Below are 21,550 nucleotides of genomic sequence, written 5' to 3'. Positions count from 1 at the left end.
TCCAGGTGTTCAGTATTTCGAAACGTGGCTTCAGTGTAACAATTAAAGACCTTTTTGGTAAGTCACACGCACTCCCTCTGTCAGGTATGAGAAGCCTGGGGCCTTTGTTGGGCCAGTACAGGACTTGACAGACGCTTCAAGGATCGTTACCAAATTTGTTTCTGTCCTTTTGGTCTGCAGCTTCCATTACCAGCAGCTCTTGCCAGAGTTCCCTCTCGGTGTGTGTGTGTGCATGTGCTGAAAACATGAACCATCTTGTTGGGGTCACTCGGGAGACAAGAGTCAATATTCCCAGAAATGGAGCGGTCAGATTTCCTTAAAAAATGTGCAGAGATTGTGTTTCTGGAGATGCAGGCTCAAGTTAAAAGCAAACAAAAATACCACAGAACATATAACAATTTGTATTTTGAGGGATTTGTGATTCTGAATTTGGATCCAGTTCTCTTTAATACGTATGAAACTTCTCACAGAACATGGCTCTTTCAGAAGAAGTATATTAGTATAAAAACCTCATTTGCAGCTATTTGAGAAATCGGGTGATAAACCTTTTATTTACTACTTCCGAATGAACTCTGCAGGGGCAATATGGCAATAAACAGCAATCAGAGAAGAAAGACAGTTCCGTGAAGATAACCTGAAATAATCCAACCGTTTGATAAAACCCATGGAAAGAAAGACTGGTTTCTCTCATTGATCTTTTCAGCAGTGCCTTTCTCTGTACCTGGGATGTAATTACTATTATTAAACAGTCTCATGTTGCTGGGATACCATGAATAACCCCACCTGGCCCCGGGCGTGCTGGGTCTCCTCTGGTCTACCGAATCCACCTCATTCTGTTCTCTCCACGAGGAATTCAAGTTCTAGAAGGGAGAAACTAATAGGGAGGAAGGGGTATAGTTGATCTATGTACAGCATTGTAAGCATGCGGGTATTTGGGTTGGCTTCATCAGGAAAGGCTTCTCAGAGGGTGATTGCATTTCGTGAGCTGGCTTTGAAGGCTCGGTGAGCTCCCCTGGCTTCGGAGCTTCAGAGATTCCTCGGTTCCCCAAACGTTTGTTTGCGGGAAAAACAGGACCTGGTATGGGACGGGGGAGAGTGGAGGGGACAGTCCAGCGCCAGGAGTGGGAGGAAGTTGGTGAGGCTGGGGTGTGTTGTGCTGCGGGCATGGCTTTCAGCTGATGCTCTTTTTCTTTCTCTCTCTCTTTTTGTTTAAAATTAATTAATTCATTAAATTTTTGGCTGCGTTGGGTCTTCGTTGCTGCGTGCTGGCTTTCTCCAGTTGTGGCGAGCGGGGGCTACTCCTCGTTGCTGCGTGTGGGCTCCTCATTGCGGTGGCTTCTCGTTGCGGAGCACGGGCTCCAGGTGTGTGGGCTCATTAGCTGTGGCTCTCGAGCGCTAGAGCGCAGGCTCAGTCAGTAGTTATGGCGCACGGGCTTAGTTGCTCCACGGCATGTGGGATCTTCCCGGACAGGGCTCGAATCCGTATCCCCTGCATCGGCAGGCGGATTCTTAACCACTGCACCACCAGGGAAGCCCTCTCTCTCTTTTATTTTTTAAAACTTCCCCATCCCTGAGGATTTTAGGAATCTATGCAGAGGACTAGGGAAACTTTGTCACAAGGCTTTACTTTTCTCATGTGATGGCCTAGTCTCTTTCCTTCTGTTTTTCATTCACAGCTTTTTTTTTTTTTTTCTCATAGGGAATTTCAGGTCGAATTTATCTCTTCATTCCCTCCTCTTTTTCTTTCATCAAACTTTTTTTTAGTCGCTGTTATGTGCTAGACATTGGGAATGCCAGCCTAAGTGAGACGGAGCCCCTTCTCTCAAAATGAGCCCGGCTTGATAGAAGAAGCAGACCTGCGGGTCCAGGATGCCCGTGACCAGGGCCTGAGTGCAATGCGTGGCCCGTGGAGGGGCAGCTGCATTGTGTTCCATGCGGGAGGGTCCGAGCAGGCTTCCTGGTCACGGGGGACCCAGGCTGCTCATGAAGGATGAGTCCTGTCCAGCCGAGAAGGGAGCACACCTTCTCCAGGAGATACCTGAGATCTGACTGGAGCTTCATAGATCCTTCCCCCTTTGGAAAAAAGAAAAAAAAAAGGAAAGAAGACAGACAACTGTGTTTTGCATAAAAGCTTTTGCCAGAGATAGGTTTCTGCAGGTAGTGTTTTGTGGGGTTTAGCCTTCTAGTCTGAAACAAGGACCTCGAGACCCTTAGCAGCGTGTGTACAATTGAATGCATTTTCGCGGGAAGAGAGCACACGTTGGCATCCTCGTTGAGCTGTCCCAGTGGGCGTCACTTTCACACGTTGTGGGCAGAGATGGAGGCTCACAGCCTGGGTGGCTCAGCCGTGCCTCTGGAGCTGGTGGTGGCACTGAAGCTTCAGCCCCAGCTCCCATCAGATGCAGAAACCCAGGAGATTTCCACTGCAGTATACCCTTTCCCAAGAGGGAAGAAAACGTCTCATCCTTAGGTCAGATAAAAGTGTGCCTTGTCAGCTGAAGGCTTGATAAACACAGGGGAGGTGAGGGAATAAAGACCTGCTGCAGAAAAAGCGGCAGTGAAATTAGCATGAAACGCAAAACTGAGGGAACCTTTTCTGCTCGGAGACATTCAGGAAGTGCAGGTCACCTGGTTGGTGTCACCTTTGCTTACGTTTTCACACCTCAGACTCAACAAGGAGAAGAACATTGCAGCAAGCTCTCTGGGTTTCTTCTTTTCCTTTTTTTCCTGTTTTATTCTGCAACGTGGACCTCACTCCATTGCTTTTTCGTAAAGCAGCTGGGCAGCAGGATGGCTGGAAATGCTGTCCCGGCCTCCTGTCCGTTCCTGGCTCCCATCCCAATCCCAGAGCAAGCCAAGGGAATCTGGATGTGTCTGCTGAGATCGTATTGCAAAGTTACTACACAGATAGCTGGGGCTTTGGCATTGCTTTTTTATTTTTTTCTCAGAAGGCACTTGGGTTGAACCCAAATTGCAGCTTAGTTCCAAAAAGAATAGAAGACATTTTGAAAGCTTTGCCTGCTAGCTCTTCATTCACCAGAGTGTAAGTTGCACCAACCCGGGAGCTTGTCTGTCTTGTTTGCTGCACGTCCCCAGTGATCAGAACCATGCCCAGCTCCTCGCAGGAGCTCAGGAAGGACGGGAGGGACAGTGGGTGGCTGCAGGGGTGGCCGTGCTTGCCAGTAGTGCCACAAGATGGTCCTGACACCTGCGGGTCTGGGCCAGGATCCCTTTCTGAGCTCTCAGCGTAAACCGTACAGGTGCTGGCAGTGATGGTGCTGGTGACAGTGTACACGTGCAGGTGCTGGCTGAGGCATCTTGCAGGCAGGGTCACGTTCTCTCTTCACTCAGCCATAAATACAAGGCAGGTCATGTTGATGTGCCTTCCTTTGCTAGTGAGGATGCCGAGGTGAGAGAGGTGACGCCTCTCAGCCAGTACTGCTGTGCCTACCTCACAGAGCAGTCAGGCGCCTTCTCAGACTCCTACTGCCGCCCGCCCGCGCCGGCCTTCCTGCGCCCTCCCCTGCTTCTCTAGAGCCCAGCCCGCCCCGTCTCTGCAGAGTCCTTCCTCTGCTCAGCTCCTCCCTAGGTGTCCCCTCCGGCCATGCCCACCGCCTCCCTCCCTCCTGCTCCCTCTTCTTGGAGGTGAGCTCTTCTGGTTTGCTTCTGGCTTCCCTGTCCATCGCAGCTCAGACTCTTCCAGCTGCTTCTCTCCTTTGGCCCCACCCCATGTACTGACTGGCTCGAGGTCTCCTCCTGGGTCTCCGTCCTGCTTTGTCTCACCGTCCCCCCGTTGGCTCATTCCATCCATGGCCATGAGCACCAGCCTGTTGACAGTGATCCCCTGGCTCCTGCTGGCCTCTCCCAGCCCACCTCCTGGCCCCTGGTACTCTGGGTCTTCCGTAAACTCTTCACATCCACCACAGGGCCTTGCACCTTGTCCCCTCTGCCTACAACCCTTTCCGCCGGCTCTTCACGTGGCTGCATCCTTCTGGTCATTGAGCTCAGCTTTCAGCTTACATGTCATCCCAGGAAGGCCTCTCTTGATCTAAATCAGCCACCCCTTTTTGTTAAAGACTCTCTTCTATTCTTTGCAGCGCTGACTGCTGTCTTACCTCCATTTTTTGGTGATATTCACTGTTTGTCGTAGTATCTAACTTTTACTGGAGCGGAAGCCCCATGAGGGCAGGACTCTCACGTACACCGTTCCCTTCCGCATCCCAGAACCTCTGTCAGTACCAGGACGGGATAGACATTTGGTGAATGATGAGTGAAAGAATGAACAAACGAGTGCCTGGCATCCTGGAGCTTAAATCCAGATGCCTCTGACCCCTCGGAACTTTCCTACCGCACTTCCTGCCTCTGCTTGGACCCTTGTGTAACCATCTCTGCCCTTGTGCACTCACCACAGGTGGTCAGAGAGATCTACAGCGGCTGCAGCGGGTCAGCAGACTCGGAATGTCCTCCCCCCTCCAGCTCCCCGGTGCACAAGGCAGAACTGGAGAAGGTAAGGGGCGTGTTTCTTTCTAGGAATTAACCTTGCAGTTAACTTGGGCCTTCCTCGGAGTTTTCATAACACCTCTGATACTTCAGCACTTCTGGTTGAAAAAAGGAAAAAGGTAATGCAGCCCTGCTTCCTCTCTGCCTGCTCTGTACGAAGCTCACGCTGGCTGTTTTTACGGACTGCATGGTTAGTTTTATTCTTCCCAGCTGTAGATGCAGGAATGGCTGTAAACGTGGCACAGGATCTAAGGTGATCAAGGTCACCTGCTGTTACACAGCAGCGTGAGATCCGCAGGCAGCTCTGTGTTCTTCTGGAATACAGCAGGTGCTTCGTCAGTGCACCTTCCCAGAGGTTTATTCCCAGCAGACGGGTAACACTTCCTGTCCTTCTCTGCTCTGTACTTGGGCGCCGTGAGCACGCAGCAGGTGGGTAGGGCTAGCCCTCCTGCCAGAGCACGTGAACCCGCCACTCCTGCTGTCTGCCTCTGATGGAGCTCTGTTGCCTGTATGTGCAGAGATCTCGCTTCCATGGAGATCCCTGGCTTTGTGCCCCACCGTGTTCTGTCGGTAGCCTCTGTCTCAGGAACTTTCTGAGCGCTCCCTGTTTGGCCCCTGCCCTACTGGTGAACAGATCCTTCTTTGTCTATTCTTGTTTTAGGCAGGGTTCTCCAGAGAAACAGAACCAGTGGGGTGTGTATGTATGTGTGTGTACACAAATTTTATATATAAAATAGACATAAAATTTCAATAAAAATAAAATTCTACATATACAATTATATGCATACTGAGAGATTTATTATGAGGAATTGGCTCACAAGGTTATGGAGACCAGTGAGTCCAAAATCTGCATTGTGGGGCCTTAGGCTGGAGACCTAGGAGAGCTGATGGCACAGGTGAAGTCTTTGGGAGGACTGCCCCCTCCCACCCCTTGCTTGGGAGGCCCGTTCTTTATTTTTTTAATTCAGACCTTCGACTGCTTGGGTGAGACCCACCTACACTGTGGAGGGCAATCTGCTTACTCAAAGTTCACCGATTTATTTTTTTATTTTTTAAAATTTACTTTATTTATTTATCTATTTATTTAGTTTTGGTTGTGTTGGGTCTTCGTTGAGGCGCGCAGGCTTTCTCTAGTTGCGCGAGCCAGGGCTACTCTTTGTGGCGGTGTGCGGGCTTCTCATTGCAGTGGCTTCTCTTGTTGCGGAGCACGGGCTCTAGGCACGTGGGCTTCAGTAGTTGTGGCACGTGGGCTCAGTAGTTGTGGCTCGCGGGCTCTAGAGCGCAGACTCAGTAGTTGGGGTGCATGGGCTTAGTTGCTCCACGGCATGTGAGATCTTCCTGGACCAGGGCTTGAACCCATGTCCCTGCATTGGTAGGTGGATTGTTAACCACTGCACCACCAGGGAAGCCCCAAAGTTCACCAGTTCAAATGTTAGTTTCATCCACAAACACCCTCCAAGTTGACGTATAAAGTTAACCTCACAACCCTCACCCTGATATTGTGACATAGTAGGCCTATTTCTCTTTTTTCCTGATTACAAAACTAATGCCTGTTCACTGCAGAAAATTTAGAAAGTAAAGAACCAGAAATAGGATGGATAAAGTCACTTAGGAGTCTAGAGCTCCTCTCAAAGCTCTGCATGTTTTTAAACCAGTTTTCTTCTATTCATGTGTTTCTTTTACAGTTTGGATAATCTGATGCTTAAAATTTCTTATGCTGCTTTTTCCTTTTTTTCTTTTCAGTTAACCTTTATACTATTAGTTTTCCAGGTTTTTGAAAACACATAACATGCAACGAGCATGTTTGCATTTTCATCACCTGAATAATATCAAATTCATATAACTCTATTATTTATATACCCCCCCACTAGGCTCTCTTTTTTCTTTTTTGAGCCGTGTAAAATAACCTGACACTTTTGTGTAAATCTTTGCTGCTTCTCTGACTATTACCTGAGAAGAGATTCCTAGAAGCTGGCTTACTAGACCAAAGGATAGAATTTTTAAAGATTTTGATTCATGGGACTAAGCAAGTTACTTTCTAAAAGTTTGATCCTATTCTGTTTCTCATCAGCAACACGTCGGGGCTCTTCTTTCACCCACTCACGCGGGAGTTGGCAGTTCTCTTTTACTGTCTTGGTTTCTAAGGTGGCATTGTTAGTGCCTGGCCAGACCTGTTGACCCAGATCCCAGGGGCGCTTCCTGGCCTGAGAGCTGGGCTTTTAGTCCTTCTATCACTGGAATGTGGCACACACTAGGGTCCCGCTAAAGCCATAATTCTTTTACTTTGTCTCTTGCCGGTACCACTGGGGGTTACTGGCACCTGCCTGCCATCTTGGTCCAGCACTGCCTGGACCTCTTATCACGAGGTGAGCGCGTGTGTCCCTGTGTTCTGGTATCATCCGGATATTTTGATTGTCTCCCCGCTGGCCAGTCTCTGTGACCCTGGGGTGTAATTTGAGGTTCTGAGGAGGGGTGTTCTGGAGCCACTTCCTTCACTGTGACTTCACAGGGTCTCTGGTTGGAATGGAAGAGGTTCTGCTCAGAACTATGTTTCTTCTCCTGAAACTAACCTGGAATCCTAATTAGGCTCCTCAAATCCATATATTAGGATTAAAATAATTACGGGTATCCCTGTGCCCTTTGATGGCTTTGATAGTAACTCATCTCTCTGTGTATATTCTGACTGTATTGTTGTGAGCAGATACTTGACACTCGCCCAGTTATTGGTGAATGCTGGGAGGAAATTAAATGAATGGTGTAGGATTTATTTCTGGAAGGATAACGTGGCTTGGTGAGGGGGAATATTTTATGTACTCCTAATATTTGGTTGGCCAGAAAAGTTAGTTCGGGTTTTTCCGTAAGATGTTACGGAAAAACCCGAACAAATTTTTTGGCCAACCCAATATTTTTTTCAAAATTATTTGCAAGAAAAAGTGATTTGATTGAAACAAGCTTGGTACTATAGCGTGTGTTAGTATAACCTCACAAGCTTGGTACTATAGCGTGTGTTAGTATAACCTCAGAGACTTTTTTCTTTGCTCTTTCGATGTTTTTAAAGCTGTTGTAGCAAACCAACCAGGTAGTCCGTGTTATAGTTGGGCCCTGTCTCCAGATTATTAGGAATGTGGCCCACATTTTCTTTCACTTTTGAGATGACTTTTGATTGATCCATGATGCAACACTTGGTCAGTGTGGCCATTGTAAGAATAACTTAATCTTTTGATCCTCACAGAAACTGTCTTCAGAGAGACCAAGCTCAGATGGGGAGGGTGTTACAGAAAATGGAATTGCTGTGTGTAACGGAAAAGAACAAGGTGAGTTCTGTTCGTGCCAAAAATATATAAAACAAAACAAAACAACAACAACAAAAAAACCCCAAACAAAAGCACTGCAGCCAGGTCTGTAAACTCTGTATGGAAAACGTCCTCGGTAGTTCAGTTATGCAGATGTCATCATTCCGTGTTACACTTGCAGAAATCCAGAGAAACCCCTTTGGTTGATACTACTCCTCCATGTCTTTCTTTCAGTCCTACCAAACGTTGGCCTAGGTTTTCTCCCTTCTGTTTTGATATGGGCCCTGCGTGTATTTTAATTTATGACTTACAGCAGGTTACTTCCTCACCTGATTTATCACTGAGACAAATTTGCACTGGAGGGCCGCCAGCATCTTGCTGGGAGACGTGATTTTCAGGGAAAAGAGGTTTGGATGATGAGACCGGGAACCCCTGTGCCCATCCCAACGCTGCCTTTGCTGGAGAGCGAGATTGTGAGCAAGTTTTTCCTCTTTGGTGAGGCTCAGTTTCCCCATCCTTAAAATGAGGAGGCCAGACTCACAGATTTCTGATCTTTTTAAAAAAGATTGTCTGGGGCTTCCCTGGTGGCACAGTGGTTGGGAGTCTGCCTGCCGATGCAGGGGACACGGGTTCGTGCCCCGGTCCGGGAGGATCCCACATGCCGTGGAGCGGCTGGGCCCGTGAGCCAGGGCCGCTGAGCCTGCGCATCCGGAGCCTGTGCTCCGCAACGGGAGAGGCCACAGCAGTGAGAGGCCCGCGTACCGCAAAAAAAAATTGTCTGAAAATATCTTTATTTCACCTTCATTAAAAAAAAACCTCTTTTTTAATTGTGGTAAAATGCAGATAACACGAAATTTACTGTCTTAACCATTTTTAAGCCCAGTTCAGCGACATTAAGTGTCTTCAGTGTTGTGCAGCCGTCCCCACCATGGGCCTCTAGAACTTTCTCATCTTGTAAACTGCATCTCTGTCCCCACGAAACACTAGCTCCCCATTCTCCCCTCCCCCCGCAGGTGTCTTCTGCCTCAGAGACACACAGAGGTCTCCTGGCCTTAAACCGAATAGCAATCCCGGCCACGAAGAACCTTGGAGCCTAAATCATCTGGGCTATTGTGATATTTCAAGGTTCACGCCAGAGGGTTGTGATCTCTGCCTTGGCCCATGCGATTTTCTAACTCGGTTGTATCTTGAGTGTAATTTTAGTTCTTTCCATCGGAAGTTATTCAGTGGAAGGTATCATCTGTGTCTTCACAGGGCACATTATGTGTAATCAAAGCCAGGAAAGCTATCTTTAAGTTTTGCCCTGAAACAGAACATACAATCTGAGGGTTCCTGCTCAGACGCCGAGGCTCAGCGGGCTTTGCTTTGGCTGGTCTCTTTTCTTGTTTGTGATTTCCTCTCCCAGTGTCCCTGCATGAAATTAGGTTCTACAGAATGATATATATATGTCTAGATATACAGGTAAGTGAACATGTCTGATATTCTTCTGTTTCCTTTTAACAAGAGCAGCCTTCTGTGCTTTGTAAAGGTGACCTTGGTTCAGACACTTTTTGCCTGGCAATGGTGCTTTGCCTATAGTAGACCCCCAGCGAATAGTCACTGAAGGAAGCTAACAGCTTAAATACATTCCGACCGTCTACCTTAGCTTTTATCCTTGCTGTGCTGTCTTGATTAGTTTGCACTTGAGAAGTTCTAGTAAAACTCCCTTGATCCCAGCCATGTCGTGACTCAGACAGATTTCTCTGCTGGCTGCATGGAAGAAATCCCCAACTCCTGCAGTTTCTCCTGAATGTTAGACTGTCAACTGTACATGGACACGATCCAGATTCTGTGACCAAAGCCACAGGCAATGACTCTAAAACTCTGGTTTCTTCTATCAAGGTGTCAGGCCCTGGCACGTAATGAGCCAGTATGGTGTGATTTGGGGTGAATTTAGTAGAGCTGCTACAGGTACTGCAGCTGACATGAGCAAAGAGCATTGAGTCCCTAGGGCTGATCTGTGTGGAAGTGACAGCTGTCCCCAACTAGCATTGAGCACGTGTACCATTCAATCACAGGTTAACGGGTCTGTTGGTAGACTTAGCATATCAGTAGTTTGATGGTATTCCTCCCACCTGCCTAAATACCAAAACACCTAGACTCCCATTTATGTAGGATAAGAGGGAACCATCTGGGTTTATGACATTTACGGCTTTAAATGCTGCAAATTAGCTTTGCTTCAGTGCCTGTCAACACCGCCCCCACCCCAGCGCGCCACGTTGACAGTGATGCCATTTAAACTCTGCAGCCTTTCTGTTGTACACTTCAGTGAGTTGAGAGTTCTGAGTTTTTAGGTTTTCCTTCATAATTCTATTATATGTGCTAAATTTTGACTTTTGTTTATTGAATGGCATCAACGTATTCTTGTGATTTCTTTCTCACGTTCCTACATCCTTTGGCTTTTTCTTCCAAGGACAGCCTCACTTTTTGCTTTTGCAAAAAAGCAGTGGACACTCAAGGAATTAAAAGCCTTCATCATGTCCTTTCTTTGTAGCCAGAGTCCAGCAAGTACTTTCCCAACAGGAGCAAATCCTAGTAAAATTGGAAGTAAATCTAACAACCTGGCTTTCTCACTTGTCACTTTGAGATGCAGGGAAGGACTGATTCGTGCTGCTGAGCTTTGCAGAAGGTCCCTTCCGGGCACTGAGTGTCCTCGTTGAGAGGATTTTCTTTTCTTAAAGCTTATTAGCTTGAGTGGGGTTCTGGTCAAAGATCAACTTCAGGCTCTTTAGAAACAGCTAAGAAAGGTCATCCACTGCTGCTTTCACTATGGGTTTGGTTGAACTGAAGTCAATGATACAGGTATTCCAACCTCGGACTCCATGTCTGATGGCAGCTGGGGAGGAGATGTGCCTTCAGACCAAGAGATTAAAGTGGTTTCTTGGTGCTTTATTTTACAAGGGGTTGCATGTGGTGGGAGAGTGTCAGGAGCGGGTGGGAGTGACAGTCCTGTGTTTCTAATATGACCTGATTTGTTTAAAATAACATAGACGTGCTTGTACTAGTCAGCTCAGGCTTCCATAACAAGATACCCCAGACTGGGTGGCTTAAACAACAGAAGTTTATTTCTCACAGTTCTGGAGGCCAGAAGCCCGAGATCAAGGTGCCATCAGTGTCGGGTGCTGGTGAGGGCTCCCTTCCTGGCTTGCAGACGGCCACCCCTCACTGTGTCCTCATGTGGCCTTTCCCCACGAGTACACCAATCCTGTTGGATCAGGGCCCCACCCTTAAGACCTCATTTAACCTTCAGTGCTTCCTTAGGGACCCCATCTCCAAATACAGCCACACTATGGGGTTAGGGCTTCAGCATGTGAATTCTGGGGAGATGCAAACATTCAGTCCATAGTGCTGATTACCCTGAAGTTTAGCGCGGCTTCTTTTTAAAACTATAATGTAGCACCTCCTGCCTCAGACATTGTTAACTGTCGTTTCTTTCTAGAGAGGAAATAAGTGTTCAAGCACAGTGACTGGCCTCACGGGACCTCGCTGTGTCCGTGGGGTGGGGTGGGGGGAAGAAGACCTGCAGAGCCCAGATGAGGCAGACCCGGGCGAGGGTGGATGTGTGCTGGCCTCGTTCCGTGGGCGCGGGGCGGCTGGCAGAGTGGAGCTAGAGAAGGGGACGGCTTCCCCGCCCCCGCTGAGAGCAGCTGATGTGGTAGAAAGGAGGGGGGAGGGCGCACGCTTTTAGAGGGTAGGTTTAGGAATGAGGCCCATAGTTTATAATCTCACATCCTTGAATCCTCTTCCTCTGAAGTTATCCTGTGTGATGTTCGTGCATGTTCTGTGTCCTCAGGGAGAGGGGTGGGGAAGGAATTCTTGACTTTCATTACATTTTCCGAAAGGTCCGTGCCACCCTCTGAGTTACAGAGGGGTGAGGGGTCCTCCTGGAGAGGACCAAGCAGGGGCCGTTGCGGGTCTCAGGGGTTCAGGTGATGGTGTCTGGCCTTGATGCTGTGGGTCCCTCCAGGGCCCTCCCAGCCCATCCACACTGAGCGAGGCCCTTGGCCCCAGCACCAGGCACAGAACAGCCCTCAGGTGACAGCTCGCCTGCCCAGAAGTGCTCTGGCGGGAAGGGTCTTGTCCCTCAGTCCTGGACCATCCTTAGCACCCACTGTGGTTCTGCACCCGGTCCCCACCCCTGTGATTCTGTCGGAGGTCGTAGACAAAGCCCGCAGGAGCTGGAGAGAGCAGATTGCCGCCACGGGTCAGGTACAGGATAGCAGCCGGCCGCTGGCGCTGTCGGCTGGGGTCCCCGGACTGTCGTCAGCTGGGCACGTAGGTCCTTGTGCACGGCTGTGGCTTCTCAGGCCCTGTCCCCGCCTGCTGTCGCTTACCAAAATGTGGGTTCAGAGTTGCCAGACCTTCCCGTTTTCCAAGGGGAGCCAGAAGTCATTCATCTTCATGCAGAACATTCATGAGTTTTGTGCATATGGTTTAGCACTGCAGGCCAAACAGAACACATGGGGCTGGAATGCAGGCTGCTGGTCTAACAGCTCTGGATGGGGCGGAATCCCACGTGAGTCTGACAGGTCAGTGAGGGGCTGGTGGAGGCTCGCTGAGTCCCCCTGCCCCCTCACCTGCCGGACCCCTCCCTGTGCAGGCCAGGTTGCAGCTGCCCAAGCCTGTCTTGTGTTTCTAGACGTGTCCTGCTCCTTCCAGCATCACAGGCTCTGTGTTAGCTGATGCTCTTCTTGCCCGGACGGCTCTTCCCTCGGGTTTCTGCACAGATGCTGCCTTGTACTGATACTTAGCTCCTCTGCTTCCTGACGGCCCGGTCACTGTACCACGTAACCCTAGTTTAGGTCTACAAAGGCCTTCCATCATCCGACCTCCTTCAGGGGTGTGTGTGTGCGTGTGTGTGTGTGCGTGCGAGCACGTGTACATGTGTGTGTGTGTGCGTGTGTGTGTGTTCTCAGCCTGCTGTGGAACACAAGCTTCCTGGGAGTGCCTGTTTTCTGCTTTGTCCTCTTGTATCTAGACGAGTAGCTGATGCACGGCAGGTGCTCAGTAAGTAGAAATTTGGGGAAAGAAAATCGGCCATGAGTCATGCTTTATTTTGATGTTTCTTTTCAGTTAAAGTCTATCGTTGAAACATGCTTTTTTGTCGTCACCTTTCTTCACAGTTAAGAGGAAAAAAAGTTCCAAATCAGAGGCCAAGGGAACTGTGTCTAAAGTCACTGGGAAAAAAATCACCAAGATCATCGGTTTGGGAAAGAAAAAGCCATCAACGGATGAACAGACCTCCTCAGCAGAGGAAGATGTGCCTACTTGTGGTAAGACGGGGGTGCGTGGGGTTGCCAGGTCTGCACCCTCTCCCTGAGCACGCGGAGACCCTCTCCGGGGACACCTCTGTATCATGTTCTTCTAAGTCTTACTGATTGGGCTCTTTGACGTTGGGCTTGTGATCAGTTAAATTGTGGAGAATGGATTACATTTCACTGCTTATTAATGAAGGCCTTGCAGGCGTTTGAGATGATCTCTGAAGTTCTCTCAAAACAAAAAACAAATTCTCTCTTTGATCCCATGAGGTTCTTCCAAATCCCTTTTTCTTTTTTTAACTTTACCTTTTGTTGTATATTTATTTATTTATTTAGTTAGTTAGTTAGTTGCACCGGGTCTTAGTTGCGGCAGGCGGGCTCCTTAGTTGTGGCTCAAGGGCTCCTTAGTTGCGGCATGGGAACTCTTGGTCGCGGCATGCACGCGGGATCTAGTTCCCGGACCAGGGATCGAAGCCGGGCCCCCTGCCTTGGGAGCACGGAGTCTTCACCACCGGACCGCCAGGGAAGCCCCCAAATTCCTTTTAAGCGTCTTTAAAGGGAAACGTTTGCATGGGCGGTTGGCCAGCGGAGGCGGGTGTGTAACATGTGTAAGAGCGTTTACAGGGTCCCTGGCAGCCCCTTCCCTTGGCCTGACGTCACACGACTCACCTTTCTGGGGCTGCTCCGCTTCTCAAGCTTCCGCCTCAAGTGCAGTCGGGCCGGCTGACCCCTCCCCTCGTGGGTCTTCGTCCAGTAAGTGTTCTCTGGGCAGCTGCTGGCAGTGGGGCTGCGTCAGCGGGGCAGGGGACGCGACGACCAGATGACTCCTGCGATCCCACTGCATCCAGTCTAGCACCCGAAGGGCGGCCTGAGGCAGGGGGTCACAGAGACAAACGTGTGGTGACTGACTCTGATCACGAACACGGCGGGGATACGAGAGGGGCAGCGGGAGAGTCTGGCAGGGACGTGACTTACACGGAGGCGCCTCCGGGAACACCTCCCTGGAGAAGTTAGACCATACGTGCGCGGTGTTTCCTAGGCAACCACGTTTACGAGAACCGTGCGACCCCTTTAAGGAGAAACGCTTTAGAGGCTGAAAGATGGATATTTAGCCTTTAAGAAAAATAAGAATGGGCTGTACTTTCCCTTGCGGACCACAGGGCGCCTCACACGTCAGTCCCGTAATGCCTTTTATGCGTGCCCGCTGTTTACCTCTCTCTCTCTCTGTTCCCTCTCTCGTTGAGCATCTCTTCTGTCCACGGTTCTGGGTGACTGAGGATGCCAAAAGACAGCAGCATTTAGATGCTGCCCGTTAGTGCCTAAGTTGGGCCACACATGCAAAAATGCATTTATTCAGCCGATATCACGTCCCAGGGTGTGGCTTGTGCTGAAAGAGCGCCGTGAGCTCAGAGCTGTGCAGGTGGGCAGGAAGGGTCGGTTGTGGAGTGCAGCGCAGGTAGACTTGGGGTAGGGGGCCTCCCGAGGGGAGGGCAGGGTGGACTCCCAGCTCCTCACAGGTGTGATCCTAGGAAGTCGTGATAGACTTTTGGTGACACAGTAACCCCCCTGGGGTGCTGTGCAGAAGTGCGTGTGGAGTGGAAGATGGCTGGGCGGGCAGTGGTCGAGGCCTCTCGGGGTTGAGGTGTCATCCCAGGGAGGCCCCCATGAAGCGGCCGCCTGTGGGTTGAGCTGGGAGGCGAGATGGTGGCCGCAAATGGAGGCCAGCGGTCTGGGAGCCCCCGTGCATGCAGAGGTCGTGAACTTGCCCCTGGTCCGACAGCAGTGGGGTCACAGAAGCACGCTGACTGATGCTCTTTCCACTGAGAACAACCGCCCTGCGGAAGCTGAGCCAGCTGGACAGAGCCCTGGCGGGAGGGCAGCTGCAGGGGGGCTGTGGATGCCGGGGGCCTGTGGCCCTCTGCCTTTCCTGGAGCGGCTCACAGCACTGGGTGATCTGCGGTTGTTTCCCGCTGTCATTAGCCCTGGAGAGGAGATAGGAGTCAGGGGTTAGAAATGGAAAGAGGGAATTAGCCAACAAAAAGGGAACTCCTTTTTTAGTTTTTTGGGGTTTTTTTTCTTAAAACTGCCCCAGATCAGCAAAGGAAATAGAGGTTCTTTCATGAAAAACAATTAAACATTCATATGGAAGGCAACTTAGCAACTGTGGTCCAGACCCCTCATTTTACAATGAGGACACCGAGAACTCGGGAAGGTCGTGGGACTTGCCCTGAGTCACACGGCCAGCTGGGGACAGGGCCAGGCCCGCCGGCCAACCCTGTCGCTGTCCTGAAGCACAGGTCTCCCCCGTCCCCCAGGGCTCGCCACCCTCCTGACTCCTAATGAACAGCTGTGTGGGCACTTGGCCTAAAGGCACGGTGGAATTGCTCAGAGAGCAGGCCTGGTGGAGCTGCAGCCCCGCATCATCACCTGAGGGTTTCTGCCAGGCTCTCCGTGGACGTCTTTCGCCTCCACTAAGAGAACATCCTCTGTGCACAAGGTTTTAAAATTGTCATCTAGCTCTTTGCTGGGCCGGGGGACAGGGGAGGAGCCTGTGGAGAAATCGAGGGGGAGAACGACTGTCTTCAGTTATGTTAGGACAGCTGCAAAGTCTCAGGCAGGAAAAGTAGCTGGATGAAGGCCCAAGACCCCCATCCTGCCCAGGGTGCCACGCGGACGGGGCACAGATGAGAGCGTCCCCAGGGCAACTGGGAGCTGAGTCCAAATCCCAGCTCTTCTGGGAGATGCAGCCCGGCCAGCTGGGGCTCTGGGTGTGCAGGAGAAATGCCAGCAGGTAGGAGAGGGCTCTCTGCAGGTTTCCCGCAGGTGGGGTGGGAAGAGGCGCCCACACTAGCCCCCCGCCTGTCCTGCCTGGCTCTCACCCCTCTCTCGGGCCCTCAGCCAGCGGGTGCTGCACTTAGCAGCAGCCGGGTCCACTCCACAAACAGCCACTTTCACAGGGTGATCCGAGACTTGCACACAAACCCCTGAGCAAAGATGGGTCCTTTATTTTCCCATCTCCAGTGCTCAGGAGTTCCGGAAGTATCATCACCATATAAGGGCATCAGGGGATGCCTTTCGCGTTTTTCTGTCTTCCCCAGCCCGTTTCTGTCTGTTGTTTGGACTCGTCCGCAAGCCTCGCGACTGTCCACCTTCTTCTCCTCTGGATCCCTGCAGGCTACCCCGTGGGAGTTTTGAAACCTTGGATTAATCGTATCACCCTGTGCTCAGCCAGTTCAGGGCCTCTAACAATCTTGTCTCACTGAATTTTCCAATTTCTTGTTCCTCTCATTACTGGATTAAGATGTAGGTCGAATTCACCCACCAGTTGTGTTCCCAGCACCGAGCACACAGCCTGGTGGATAATAGCAGCTCAGTAAACACTTGTTAATTGAATGAATTAACTTAAGCAAGTCGCACACACTTCTCTGAGCCTCAGGTTCCCCACCTATGAAATAGGCTTATACTTAAACTACTTTCTTTTCCTTAGAATTGAGGATAAAATCATGAAACATTAAGCTCATTGCCTACTTCATAATTTATGCTCAGTAAATGGTCGCTATTATCATTCATTTGTTCACCTGAAAAAAACCTAAGCGTACCAGACATAGTCAAGCCGCCATGAGGGCAGTGCCGGATGAGTGGCACTGAAAATATCGATAATAGAAATACAGAAGCTGAGTGAAAGACGTGGTCCCCAGTTGTTAGGATGGAGGGCTTCCCGAGGCAGGGTAACCTGGGCTAGTTGGAAGGACCTTCTCGTTATCTCTGGGGCCCCTTCTGGCTCTAATGGTCAGTGACTTTGTGACGTTTTCAGCAGTAGGATTTTTGGTGGATGTGCAGGAAAGTTATATGCCTCTCACTTTCTGTCGTAATCCACCCGACAAAAGGTCAGGTGACATTTAATCAAGGGGGAGGGACGCGTTCTTGACGTCAAGGGTGTCTCGGGTTCTTTGGGTGCCCGCTGGAGGGCGCGTGCCTCTGGTGGAAGGGAGGGTTTCGGCGTCGCAGGGCGGGGATCAGCTCTCTGAGCAGCCCCTTTCCTCTCAGCCGATCGTAGTCTGAGGCTGGCTAAGATGAGACGAGCAATTCAGTGAAAGTCCTCACAAAAGTGTGACCAGAGCACAGGAGACGCTGCCCTTCCCGTTCTAGAGAAGAAGTCAGTGGACGCGGGCCCCCCTTCGGCCAGGCGGCCCTGTCTGCTCGTCTGCAGCTGCTGGACCAGAGGCGCCAGGTCCCCACGCAGCTGACCGCGGGAGCGTTCACATCTGTCCCCTCCTCCTGTGGTTGTGTGTGTTTGGTCAGCCTCAGGCCGTCCTCATGAAACCTCATACGCACTTGTCACCAAGCTTTTGCCAGAGGCCTTAGAGTTCTTTCTTTAGAATTCGGAGCAAAGATAACCTCAGAACATCAAACCGAAATTCCCAGATGGTTACGATACCGTAACATCTCACCATAACATGATAGGTGGGAACAGACAAACAAAAAATCAAATGATACTGGAATCGCCTTATTAGCAGGGCGCTGACCTGACCCAGGCGAGCCTGCGAAGGGGCCCGGCTGCTCTTTGGTGCCACCTGGTGGTGGGTGTCTGCTCAGGCTGATCGTCTGGGGCTGACGGGGTCCTGTGTAGGCAGGGATCCCATCACAGCCTAGCCATCACAGCCTAGCCGTGTCGTGGCGGGGAGAAAGAATATTAGGGGATATGGGACCTGCCCTCTGACTCCCGGGTACTTCGGTGAGCTGCCTGCCATGTCCCTGCGTGGTCTCTCCCTCATCCGGGGTCCCTACCCAGAAAGTAGGAATTTCGGCCACCTGTTTGGAGAAGGCGGTGAGCCTGCGGGGGGAGGCCAAATGCCAGATGTGGGCTTGTTTCCGTGGCGTTTGCTCTTTACAGAAACAGGCCTGTTACCCACTGTGATTCTCGTTTTGCTTTTCCCTTTTGGGCAACTGTAACTCATTATGAGGAAGGCGTTAAAATATGGTAATTTCCTTTGAAGTCATGCTCTAACTAAAGTGTGGATCTGTCCAATGTAATCATTCCTTTTGTGACTCACATGTCAAGAAACCCATGGCATTTGGTGACTTGGTCAGGGAAGAAAACCTGATGAGCACCTTCCCCTCTTCAGGAGATGTGTCATTCGCGTGGCTGGCCGAGCCGCACTCAGAAGCTGCGGCCCCCCTGCGCTGGGGACAGGTGCACCCACGTGGTGAACTCTAAGAGCCAGAAGTCCTGTGGAAGTTTAGAGGAATCCCCTCACTGTTACTGAGGAGGCAGGTGTGCTTAAATTCCTCAATAAACGTCTTGGCATCTCCTTCCCCACTGTGACCCCCGCCATCTTCTGCAACAAGGACAGGCCCCTACAGTAGCTTCCGAGGTTTTCTGTGACCAGGTCGCTAGACGTCTCAAGTCTTAGTTCACCACGCTCCCCGCTTCTGCAGGCCTGAAGGGATCCCCCCACCCCTTAAGGCCCAGGTGAGGACCCGCCCCGGAGCACACGTAAGCCTCCACTCTGCCAGCCCCAGTGGTCACGTCCATCAGTGCCCTGGGCCTTAGTGCTTCCTTCTACAAACTGTTCACTCGCCTGTCGACCTTGTGTGCCCAAGAAGACTAAGTTCGTTGAAAGCCATCCATGCTTCCATTTGTTTCTTCTTAATTGTACGCCATCATACTGTCCATAGACCATGTGTGTCCATTCGTGCTTGGAACATATTTACGATGGATCCGGTTGCCAGCTATTTCCAAAAACTCCAAAGATGTGGGCCTTCAGCGTGATTAATGACTTATAGACGGAGATATTAAATAGTTCTAATAGCTGTTACTCAGATGTTCAGATATTACATTTGACTATATGTTTTAAGTAGAGCTAAAAAAAAAGAATAAGTGGATCAGAAGAACTATGTCATTTCCAAATAGTATTTCCCAGAATGAAAACAGCAGCTCTTTCTCTTCCATCTTTAACTGTGCAAAGGGCTTCAGGTCGGTCTTCGCTGCGTAGCCGTGAACAAGAAGGAAGGAGATCAGGGTGTGAGCCTCCTTTTTTTTCTGAACTCTGCTTCTCCAGCCTGTCTTCGCCTCCCTCCAGTCCCTCCTAATTGTGCAAAGCGCAAGGAACTTCAGGTCCCAGGCACTTGAGCTCATGGGCTCACTTCTCCATTTTCTCTGTAATTTTACAAATATGGCAACTTGTGTCCCAAACGGAAGTTTTAGTCCCAGGTACCCTTTAGGATATATTGGTAGAACTGATTTACATTCAACTGAACGTACATTTTTTTTTTTTTTTTTTTTTTGCGGTACGCGGGCCTCTCACTATTGTGGCCTCTCCCGTTGCGGAGCACAGGCTCCGGACGCGCAGGCTCAGCGGCCACGGCTCACGGGCCCAGCCGCTCCGCGGCGTGTGGGATCTTCCCGGACCGGGGCACGAACCTGCATCCCCTGCATCGGCAGGTGGACTCTCATCCACTGCACCACCAGGGAAGCCCTGAACGTACATTTAAGTATTATAAGCATTTTCCTAGTGAATTCATTGAGCTATTATGTATAGTAATGTCTATACATAAAATAGCATCATTCTGGAACCTCTAACACCCCTGTTTGGGGTTTTGTTTGTTTGGTTTTAGCCTTTATAGCATTTATCCATTGCTAATAAAGGAGCAAAAGGCGTCGTCCAGATCCCTTTTGGAAAAAGACATTTAGAAAAATCAGGATCAGAGAGGATTTTATTTATTTATTTATTGAGCTGCGCGTGTGTGCACACGTGTGTGTGTATGTGTATGTGTGAATCGAAAGAGCAGCCGAATGACTTAAGGAATCCTTGTTTCACTTCTTCCTTGTTGACCTGGACTCTGTATGCTGTTCCACTCACTTCCTCCATCTTCCTAGCGTTATGGACTGGTCAGAAGTCACCCCGTGAAATCTGTTTGTCCTGCCTTGTTATTTCCAGAAAAATGCACTGTATGTTTGTGACAGGTGAAAATGATCAGTTTCTTGTATTTGAGCTGATTTCCTTTTTTTAAAAATGAGGGCAGGGCTTCCCTGTTGGCGCAGTGGTTGAGAGTCCGCCTGCCGACGCGGGGGACGCGGGTTCGTGCCCCGGTCCGGGAGGATCCCACATGCCGCGGAGCGTCCGGGCCCGTGAGCCATGGCCGCTGAGCCTGCGCGTCCAGAGCCTGTGCCCCACAACGGGAGAGGCCACAGCAGTGAGAGGCCTGCGTACCGCAAAAAAAAAAAAAAAAAAAAAAAAAATGAGGACAGCTCTTCTTGTAATTCCATCACATTCCATCCGTAATGCGCTGAGATGTAGTGCAGCCTCAGAGACATGGATGACAAAACTCCACATGCATCAGACTCAGGCCTTTAGACTTCAGCAGTCAGACAGCATCCTCCAGTCAGAGGGCACTGAGGAAGGGCATCTCTGGCCTCCGGGCAGGAATCTCATCCTGAGGATTTGCCGTCATTTGCTGGAATACTTCCAGGGATGGGGAACCTATCACCTCCCAGGGCTGCCTGTTTTGTGGGAAGCTTTCATTTTCAGGTAGTCTTATTCCCATGTTAAGCCAAAATCTGCCTGTCTCGTCACGTTTGCCCTGGTGGTGTCATTTGCCGCTACTCGGAATGAACCCGAACGCTTTCCTGGGTGAGGTCCCTTCAGCTATTTGAGGACGGCAGTGTGTCCTCATAGCCTTCCTCCTGCCAGCCACTGATGGCTCAGCGACCTCTCGTACACCGGGCAAGCTCCGGGTTCCCTCCATGGTCCTCAGCACGCACCACACAGTGCATTCGGGCTCCTGGGCGGTCTGTCCTGTCTCAGCCCCCAGAGCTGATGGAGGTCAGTCATCTCGCAGTGGTGGCTCTTGTTGCTCCCAGGAGCCTGCACTTGCAGACGTGCTGTGTGCAGGGTTCGTTCCGTCTTCGTGGCCTCCTGGGGCGCATCCTTCCTGGGGAGGCTGACGGGCCTGCTCTCGTTGCAGGCTACCTGAACGTGCTCTCCAACAGCCGCTGGCGGGAGCGCTGGTGCCGCGTCAAGGAAAACAAGCTCATCCTCCACAAGGACAGGGCCGACCTGAAGACCCACATCGTCTCCATCCCGCTCCGTGGCTGCGAGGTCATCCCGGGGCTGGACTCCAAACACCCCCTGACGTTCCGGCTGCTTCGCAACGGCCAGGAGGTGGCCGTGTTGGAGGTGGGAGCCACAGGGCATTCGCTCGCGGTGGTTTGCCTTCTAGGGTCCGGCCTGGACGCCCCGTCAGGTCCTCACAGCCAGCTGATGGCAGCTTTGGTTCTGTCCTATCCCACGTGTCCTGCTTTTCTTCTCCGAGGGGCCCCAGCTGTGTGGACGGCACAGCCAGTTCTCTGCACAGTGTCCACGGTAGACTGCCTGCCAGGTCACCTCCTTGTCTGATATCCTCTCTGTTCGTGTTTGCGTGGAAGTTCAGTACACAGTTCCAGGCAGTGGATTGCTT

The 21,550-nt window shown here is 50.8% G+C and overlaps 1 protein-coding gene across 2 annotated transcripts in view; it reads left to right on the top strand.

Annotated features, from left to right (window-relative positions):
* Positions 1-21,550, top strand: part of AFAP1 (actin filament associated protein 1) — a 148,399-nt gene that overhangs the window by 94,287 nt on the left and 32,562 nt on the right. For both annotated transcript variants that reach the window (XM_029235883.1, XM_029235882.1), the window contains exons 7-10: positions 4,412-4,507; positions 7,733-7,814; positions 12,956-13,105; positions 21,059-21,270. In XM_029235883.1, the coding sequence (XP_029091716.1) occupies positions 4,412-4,507; positions 7,733-7,814; positions 12,956-13,105; positions 21,059-21,270 (540 nt within the window). The remainder of the gene's footprint in view (positions 1-4,411; positions 4,508-7,732; positions 7,815-12,955; positions 13,106-21,058; positions 21,271-21,550) is intronic.

Source organism: Monodon monoceros, unplaced genomic scaffold (genome assembly GCF_005190385.1).
Source record: "Monodon monoceros isolate NGI ecotype Baffin Bay Population unplaced genomic scaffold, NGI_Narwhal_1 Super_Scaffold_20, whole genome shotgun sequence".
NCBI lineage: Eukaryota > Metazoa > Chordata > Mammalia > Artiodactyla > Monodontidae > Monodon > Monodon monoceros.
The sequence above is the reverse complement of the archived record's forward strand: the minus strand, read 5'-3'. Positions and strand labels throughout refer to the sequence as shown.